This window comes from Actinia tenebrosa, unplaced genomic scaffold (assembly GCF_029948245.1).
Source record: "Actinia tenebrosa isolate PJP-AT-01 unplaced genomic scaffold, QUT_ActTen_1.0 PGA_scaffold8__29_contigs__length_14323225, whole genome shotgun sequence".
NCBI classification, from domain to species: Eukaryota; Metazoa; Cnidaria; class Anthozoa; order Actiniaria; family Actiniidae; genus Actinia; species Actinia tenebrosa.
In genome coordinates, this window is record NW_028292585.1 from 6,394,657 (window position 1) to 6,403,796 (window position 9,140).

At 36.6% G+C, this 9,140-nt stretch overlaps 1 protein-coding gene across 1 annotated transcript; it reads right to left on the reverse strand.

The window, feature by feature from the left end:
• Positions 1-1,354: 1,354 nt before the first annotated feature.
• LOC116297015 (tRNA (adenine(58)-N(1))-methyltransferase non-catalytic subunit TRM6) lies at positions 1,355-9,066 on the reverse strand. The gene is made up of 13 exons (XM_031705139.1): positions 8,948-9,066; positions 8,646-8,800; positions 6,966-7,066; positions 6,574-6,665; positions 6,346-6,429; positions 5,579-5,703; positions 5,074-5,119; positions 4,914-4,999; positions 4,414-4,580; positions 3,735-3,814; positions 3,168-3,270; positions 2,604-2,690; positions 1,355-1,690 (listed from the first exon to the last, which is right to left on the reverse strand). Exons 1-13 carry the CDS (start codon positions 9,064-9,066, stop codon positions 1,448-1,450), a joined length of 1,488 nt encoding a protein of 495 aa, XP_031560999.1. The 3' UTR covers positions 1,355-1,447.
• Positions 9,067-9,140: the final 74 nt, after the last annotated feature.

Consider the following 9,140-nt stretch of genomic DNA (forward strand, 5'->3'; position numbering starts at 1 on the left):
TATTCTCATCAGCCTCGGTTTTGTGTTCGATTGCTTCATGATACAACCAACTGAAAGGATAGAAAATACCAGGCTTAGTTTGTGGTTGAATGGTGTGTTAATGAAAAAAGACTACATCGCGGGCGTAGAGTGCGTTTCACAGGCCCCTCAAAGCACAAATTACATACATTTACTGTATTTTAAGGGGTCTTTCTCCGCCCGTCATGTAGCCTTCCATCGTATGTATCTTGGCTTCACTTTGAAACCCATTTGGACCTCGTTTTTCAATTTCTAACTCTAATTAATTAATTGCAAAAATGTTTTGAAGATAATAGATTTATCCTGGCATGTTCACTCAAGGTTGCAGCAGAAATTGAAAAACGTTTGCTATTTTTTTGAAAGGAGAATTAAATATTTATTTGTAGTTTCAAAAATGTATATAAAACAATTACTAGTTTGGTTTTGGCATGATATTGTAAATTATCAAGACCTCGGCTCTTTTAGCCTACGGCTTCGTCAGGTAAGAAAACCTCAGTCTTGGCAATTTACGTCTTCTTTGGTAAGGGGCGTAATTATACAATGCTTTCGAATGGTACACCAAGAAATATCGCGCGCTTCCTTAAACACACATCAGCGTTCTGGCAAGTAGTGAAAAGAAAAGCAGCCATCAAGTTCAAAAGAATCAAACTAGTACTAGTTGTATTTACAGCGTCTTTTATTCTTTAAAACTATAACATTATACAATGGAAAATAATCTCTAATAACATAACGTAGCACTTTGTGCTAGTATTAGATTCACGGGTGGTTACACGGAACCCTCTTTGAGATATCTTTTACACTCTGTATATTTACAGCCTGTTTTATATTTCTGCGACCTGAATGACTCCAGTATCCTGGCGTTTTTTCCTCCGTCACTCGAATTCGCTTAAAATTAGGCTCAGTAATTTCACCCTACCCCCCCCCCCCCCCCCCCGCAACACATTCCTGTATGCAGACTCCAGATTTACAGGTTAACTTCTTGCATCCTTCCCCGATACAAACTTGACTACATTTATGGTAATCATTGCAATCGAGGTAACAATGTCCTCCGAAGCAAATTTGACTGTGATTGTGTTGAGGATCGTTATTAAAAATGTTACAATAGCCACGTATACATTCCTGTAAACAGGTCTTGTTTACCAAACCGTAGTTACAGTTTTCTATGACAGCCACTTGGTGAACGGGTTCTCGAGGAACGTTATATATACATCTTCCCTCGCGACAGGATCATAGACACCTCTGCGGCAGGGATTGCACCGCTAGCGGTAAAGACCACAATATCACGTGACATGTATATTTGAAAAATTCTCGATTAAGCAGCGAATTTGAACAATAATTTCAAGAATCTACTAATATTTTTAATGATAACTACGTTATTTTACATGTTCTTATAACAGAAATGGATTTTGTGTGAAATTTCCTTTCAAGGTTATTCTTTGACTTTTTTCGCAGGAGGCTCACTGCTTTCTTCTTCGGCTAGTGTTTGACTCGTGCTGTTGTTCTCTTTCAAACAAGATGTGACAGTTTCAGGAATTTCAGCTCTTTCGTCGGGCGTCTCAGTTTGAATGGGCGAGGAATCTGAGCTAGGAGTTCTCTCTACAGTAGTGCCAGAGAGTAAATACCCTCCAGATCCATCCATATTGACAAGAGGGTGCGTTCGACCTGGTAAAACCTAAAATGGAAACAAATTTGATAGAAATTAAGGAAACATTTTGACCTGACCTTCTGCTAACCCACTTTTAATCATTTAAAGGTGATTATAATGTCAGTTTAGTAAGTAAGATTTACGCATTAGATGCTTAATGACCTCACATTATATAATGTATTATTAGTTAGCTTTCTCTGGGTATTCTGGGTTTTCTCCCTTTGAAAAACCTAACACGCTAAAAATTGGATCTGTGCGTTACCTGTGACCTGACTTTGATCATCAATAGCCTTTGATAACACATGAAAGTCTCAAATGTACTAAAGAGTTTGACTGTTGGTGGATGGCCAGACACGAAGCAAATTTCTTGATTTTACAAAATTCAATATAATGTCAGTGTAATTATTATTATTCAGCATCAAATTACTATTTATGAATATCAAAATATAAGAGATAGGATAAAAGCTGCAAATTCGGCTTAAACTAGTTTTCAGTCTCAATCAATCCATTGCAGTCACATCCAAGTAACATCCAATTTATCTCAATAGCATCTTGATGATGAAAAATTAGTCGTAAAATTAGAGTGCCTCAATCAAAAAAAAAAGTTAAAAAGAATTTTTTTTTGCATTTTTTTTGCATCATTTTGGAATAGAATCACTATTTACGAATAATAATATAAAAACCATAGGATAAAAGCTGCAAATTGGGCGTGAAAATAGAGTATGCGTTCCGTACGATCCAGCCAACCGAAGTCCAGTCCATTCCAGGTACATGCGGTTCCTGATTTTCCAAAATGAAAAAACACTCAAAATCCGGGCTTTTAGAAGAGTAAGACAAGTTTTAGAAGTTGAGCATGTTTTTACTATACATTAAGATGATCCATGGCCTTTCAAAAGGTGAAAATACAGAAATATCAGATTTTAGAAAAATCAAGCTTTACCTGGTATTCTCTCCACCATGTTTCGGTGAGTTGCAGATTCACCACACCTCCTCTGTTTCGTAAATCAGTGTAACACTCAGCCAATGCCTGTAAATAGAGAAAGAAATTGAAAAGTTGTAATTATATGCCTATCAACAACAACAACAATTATTATTTAATTGGCACTGTATACTAAAGGTACATCAGTGTTTTTTTCCAAATAATCAGAAAATATAAAAGACGTTATTTCAATTTCTGAAGTGTAGCAAAATACATTGCTTATCTTTAAAAATGGACTGTCCATAATTTATGGGGGGGGGGGGGGGGGGGAGGGGGAGGATGGAGGGGGGGCTTTGTGGTTTTAAGTTTGTAATAATAATGAGACCAACCTACAAAATAACACTTGAAATACAGAAGTTTAAAATAGAGAAAAGGAAAACAATGGAACAAATAAATTCCTTTCCTTGCTTTCTCTTTCCTTTTCTTTTCCCATTCTGTACTGCATGCAAATTTCTAAACAGGCTACAAAAAAATTTGTAAAAAAGTTCACAAGCTCATTATTAATAACATAGATCTAATGTTTACCTCTTTGATTGTAGAGAAAATTACAAAGGGTCTTGATGGAGCAACATATTCTAGCAGCTCTAGAACTATAGCACTTGGATGAAGCTTGCAGACAACCACAAGACTGAAATAAATGTTGATAATTATTCTTAATATTATATAATAAACCATCATCATCATCACAATAAATAAAAAATTCAATTGGCCTTTCTGAGGTTGTGCAGAACATTGGTAACAACTGCGATAGGGCTGTTTTAGTAGACTGTGCTCAGCTGGTTGAATTTCTCTCGAAATAAAGACAGTCATTTTGAAAGAAATTTCATTAAACTGGTTGAATGCAGGCTATGTTTTAGCGGATGCCATTTTTCTTTTACAGGTTTTAGTTTTTGAATCGATTCACATTTACTTTTGTTTTTAGTCTGTTTTTCAAAACATTTTAGAAAGCTTTCTTACATATTGACAAAAGGCATCATCTATAACAGCACCATGATTCAGCACAAGTTCTACTCATTAGCAGTTTTCTGTGAATCCTTGGAAGGGTGAATAGAAATAAACCATAAAGTTCATATTCTAAATAATCCCTTATACCTATCCATGTTCCTTAACTGAAGGGTATTTCTGGCTTTTCTTTCCTCAAGTTGTCTTTTAGTTCTCCTCAGTAGTTTTTCCTTGAAGATCATATCAAGATAGTTATTTAGCGAAAAAGAGAAATAATATTCAAGATCATGACTTATGATCTGAAAAATATTGCCTATTGAACCTTTGAAGCCTCTGCACTGATCTAAGTCAGGGTATGGCTAACTCACAGCTTGAACCCTGAAACAACCTCTGGGCTGATCTGAGTCAGGGCATGGCTAACTCACAGATAGAAACCCTGAAACAACCTATGGGCTGATCTAAGTCAAGGCACGGCTAACTCACATATAGAACCCTGAAACAACCTCTGGGCTGATCCAAGTCAGGGCATGGCTAACTCACAGATCAAACCCTGAAACAACCTCTGGGCTGATCTAAGTCAGGGCATGGCTAACTCATGGATTGAAGTGGAATTTAGCATGCTAAGTTTTGTGGAGTGAGGGAAATGGGAGAACCAGGAGAAAAACCCTAAAATCAAGGGAGAGACCTAACCAAATCTACTGTCGTGTGATGCAGAGTCTGGGAATTGAACCCAAAATCCAAAAGCCCATGATAAGTACAATGCACTAATGCAATGCTTCATTCCCAGCAATCTTTGATTGTTAGTGACATTGATAATGGTCATATTTACCTGTTGATTCTTAACTTCTGTGGATTGTTCCTCTGAGGTTTTACTGGATGATGCTCTTGACTGTTGATTGGTCTCATCCACATCTGCCTCACTCTCTGACTGCTCTTTTTTAATAATGACTTCCACTGTTTGTGAAGGAGTCATATCTTCTAGTTCTTGACTTGGAACTGAAAAATAGATTAAAAAAGAAGATCCAGAATGAATGAGTGAGTGAAAAAGCAGGGAAGAATCTAGGGGATTGATGTTGGGGTTGTTCACCCCTCATCCCCCCCCCCAGAGAAGCTGATATCTATGGTACATGGTACTTCAATCTTGAAATGTCCTGACCATCAATGGTGCTCCACTTCCTAAAACAAATCCTGGATCTGCCCATAAGTGATTGACTTAAGCAACTAGGTAGAGGTGGCTAATAAATGAGTGAATAAATGAATAATGGAATGAATGAATGAATGACCAGAATGTGAGAATGGATGGATTTCAAAAAAGTCAAAGCTAGATACCTTTAAGACTGTTTACTTTGCAAAGTGGAAATCCATCGACTATTTCCATAAAACTTGAAGAAAAGCCAAAACATTCCATTGCCATCCTTAAAAAAATGAAATAAATTTGAAAAATGCTTTATTTTAGCTTATAAATTATGGTGCATGCAAAGACATTTACCTGGTAGGAAAATTTCCAGAGTGGATTTGGACAATACTCCCATGACCTGTGAATGAATAAACACAACAATAAATTACATCAAATCAAAGATCAGGGTTTGTGCTGAAATAACCACTTAAAATTCCAGGTCTATTCAAAAATGGATTTTCAAGGAGTGTGTTCAGCTAAATGTGCCAAGGTTTTACAAGGTGGTTGCACATTGCCGACTTTCAGATTTTCCAATCTTTCTGACTACATCTATTTCAGAACCATGCAAGTTATGATCAAAGCAAAAATTCAAGGAGTTTTCAAGGAGGTTTGCCCAAAATCGTAAAATTCAAGAGTTTTTCAAGTGCCCTTAAAAACGTGAATTAAATTCAAGGAGTTTTCAAGGAGTTTATGGAGTAGCATGAACCCTGAAAGATACAATTCTCATCAAGTGAGCGATTTAATTTTTTCTGAAATCACACATGCAGAAAGAGGAGAAAAGCCTGAGAATTTCCTTCATCTTCCTTCATCACTTTACCTCCCATTCTATCTAGCACTGCACCAGCCACAAGACCTTGACACTGCTCCATCACTATTACATTAGAATTTGCTCTTATATTGGCTAATGAAAGAAGCTGAGATAAAGCATCTGGCCTTAATGCACTGCATAAAGAAAACAAAACAAAAAACTTTGAGGTCATTACTGTCACAAATACAGTCGCTCTGATTAAAGGACTTGATAAGATGTGTTATATTTTAACAAGCCCTTATCCTCTATCTTTTCCTGCTTGTAGAGTCTCCTTTGCCTTTAATGAGGGAAAAATAGACTCTAATGTTGGACATTCTATTAGCTTAACAACTTAGCTTAACAACAGTTTCCAAATCCTCCACATGATTTTGACAGTAGCTGTGTCAAATAGCATTTGCTCATGTACATTATAGCTTACAATCATGGACTGTGGCACAACAAAAGAAATGTTCTACATCAGCAGAGTCTCCCCCTCCCAACCTAATAATAATATAGAGTTCTTGAAAACACATCTAAAGAAAGTCTCAATGCAAAAGTCTCCAACCTCATGTAATAATGGGGAAAAAGAGGAGAGGGTGCTTGCAAAGGAACCTCAGTCTATCTTCGTACAGTTTACTATACAATATTATATATATTACCAATATAAATTATTATTTTATTTGCATCTATTAATTTTTTCTTATTCTTATGTTTTGGCTATTTTGAAGACAAGCTTCATTAGATTTTTACAGATAATGAAAAAAAGTGTGTGCATGGCTTAAGTTAATTTGTCTTACCATATTTTATTGGGTGCCCTTGAGTAGTACATGCTGGCTATCAGCCGTGTTGATGGTTTGAGAACTGTAATTTTTGCATTATATCTGGTTAAAAAAAGTTTTAGTTTTAACTCAGTCATACCATATTTCTGGCTCATAATGTTATTACTGGTCAAAATGACCAGCAAAACAAAGATTTGGCGTGACATTTTTTTGTGAGTGGTCATTATCTTAAGCTGATGTTCTTACTTTTTATGCTTCTTTTTCATGTACTTGGCTTTAGAAAATTCAGTTCTATCTTTGAATGTTTCACTGTTCTCAACAAGCTTCTTCACGATTTCCTGTTTGAAGGAAATGGTTATAAATAAAATGAATTTCCAGTTAAAATTTTAATCGGTTCCTGACTATGCCAAAATAATAAACGGCATTTTGAAACTGAGGCTTTTACTTTTCTTTCTAGTATGCATATGGCAGAGGTGATGGTGAAGTAGGGGGGGGGGGGGGGGGGGGGGGCTATAGCACATCAACCCCTATGTTTTTATGATCCTTCAAAAACCATTTACTTCTGTTGCAGTTTGAGTGCGTACTCTGCAAATTTTGAAGTGATTGAAAAGCACACATTTAAATGATAATGGTCGTACCTTTCCAGAAGCTCCTTGAGATTTGAGAACGTCAACATCGTCTCTGGTTAGCTTTTGTGATTGACCATCAGACTTGATTGGTTGATACTCTGAAGACTTCTCTAGAAATTAAGTACAAAATGAATAAAAAGATATAACTAGCTAAAAACTAGTGTGAGCTGCGTCGGTGTTTCTAATGAAACAGTAATGATGAAAAGGTAAATTATACACCGTGAAAAGATGAAAAAACTTACTGACGTTTCGGACGCTAGTCCTTCGTCGGAGTAAAAGAGAAAGAAGTGGTAGAAAGGAGTGTATATATGATAGAATAAGACAAAAGAAACCAATGAGAGCAAGGTAGGCAAGGAAACAAAAACAAACAATCAAAAGACAAAAGAAAAGGTTAGTTGAAAATAAAGCGTTCATTAATCCCGTTGGGACTAAGAGTGCCCAATAGCTGAATAAGCCGCATTTCTTTGGTCTTGCGACATCTCTTTGATTAATCAGAGTCAAGCAGAGAAAAGTTGATTGCGCCATTCGAAAAGTTTCTACTATTGATCGTACCACTGCTCTCACTCCTCACACTCGTCCCTCTAATGACCGCATTCCTTTCACTCTTACGTATCATCCTATTAACATTTCCATTAAACCCATTGTTAACCGCAACTTTTCTCTGCTTGACTCTGATACTCGCACTTCTGCTATTTTCAACAACCGCCCTCTCTTTTCCTATAAACGTGATCGTAATCTCCGTTCTTTCTTGGTCAAGGGAGTTCTTCCCTCTAACAAAGAACCTGGTACTTTTCGCTGTTCTCGTAAACGTTGTTATACTTGTCCTCACATAGCCTCTCACACTTCTGTTGTCGGTCCTAAATCTACTGTTAAAATCACTGACCATTTTGTTCGTACCACTTCTAATGTTGTATATTGTATTAAATGTACCCACTGTAATCTTTTGTATGTGGGCGAGACTGGCCGCCGTCTTGGTGATCGCATTTGCAATCATCTTTATGATATTCGCAATAACGATCCCACCAAACCAGTTTCCCGCCATTTTAATCTAGCTAACCATTCTCTTTCTGACTTCATTGTTTTCGGTCTTTCTTTGCTTAACGGCAACAATGATTGTCGCAAGACCAAAGAAATGCGGCTTATTCAGCTATTGGGCACTCTTAGTCCCAACGGGATTAATGAACGCTTTATTTTCAACTAACCTTTTCTTTTGTCTTTTGATTGTTTGTTTTTGTTTCCTTGCCTACCTTGCTCTCATTGGTTTCTTTTGTCTTATTCTATCATATATACACTCCTTTCTACCACTTCTTTCTCTTTTACTCCGACGAAGGACTAGCGTCCGAAACGTCAGTAAGTTTTTTCATCTTTTCACGGTGTATAATTTACCTTTTCATCATTACTGTTACAAAATGAATAACGCAGGGATCCCAACGAATATATATTCATGAAACTGATCTTCCTGATCAATACAAGGCTTTATAATTAGCAAGGACTTGCTACTGGCAGCCATGTAGTATAGAATACCCTGCAAGTGATAAGCAGTTGTTTGAACTATGTAGAACGGGCCAAAGGACAATATATTAAAGTCAGTTATTATGATTTGCAAGGTGTTTTGTAGTTATATGGAAATGACAACTCTTGCTGAAGATGATTATTACTGATCTTACAGGCAGAACAAGCTTATTTTACCTCCATTTTCTGCTTTGGTAGCTTCAAGTTCATCAACATCTTCTTCAGCAGGTTCTATCAAGTGCAACTTATCGCCTTTAACCTCAAACACAGAACCAAAGGGACGATCTATAGCGTTGTCTATGAGGAAACGAAGCCTTTCAAATAATATTTTTCTACAGCAAAAAAAAAAAAAAAGAAGAAAAAACAAGCTTGAAAATTACGTTTAATTGTAGTTCTAATTTTGTCCCATTTGTCTGACCTTGTCTGATGAACTGTAGCTTAGTGGAAATCAAGGTAATTAAAGTTATCTCTCTTCCTACCTATTTTTGCGCACTTGAACTACTTTAAGAGCTTTATCTATCCTCAGAACAACTTGATCTCCTTCCTGTATTAAAGATTTTGAGTCACTTCCTTGACATGCTTCTTGTTCGGCCGCCATTTTGAAAACAAATGGATGAGTAGGACTGGGGATAAAGATTCTGTGATCATAACATAATTTCCATCTCAATACCG

Excerpts from the sequence above, each read along its gene's own strand:
- LOC116297015 (XM_031705139.1), bottom strand. The coding sequence starts at position 9,066 with ATGGCGGCCGAACAAGAAGCATGTCAAGGAAGTGACTCAAAATCTTTA. Across the intron at positions 7,067-8,645 it reads TACCAAAGCAGAAAATGGAG|AGAAGTCTTCAGAGTATCAA; the intron begins GTAAAATAAGCT and ends CTTAATTTCTAG. Across the intron at positions 2,691-3,167 it reads TTTTCTCTACAATCAAAGAG|GCATTGGCTGAGTGTTACAC; the intron begins GTAAACATTAGA and ends CTCTATTTACAG.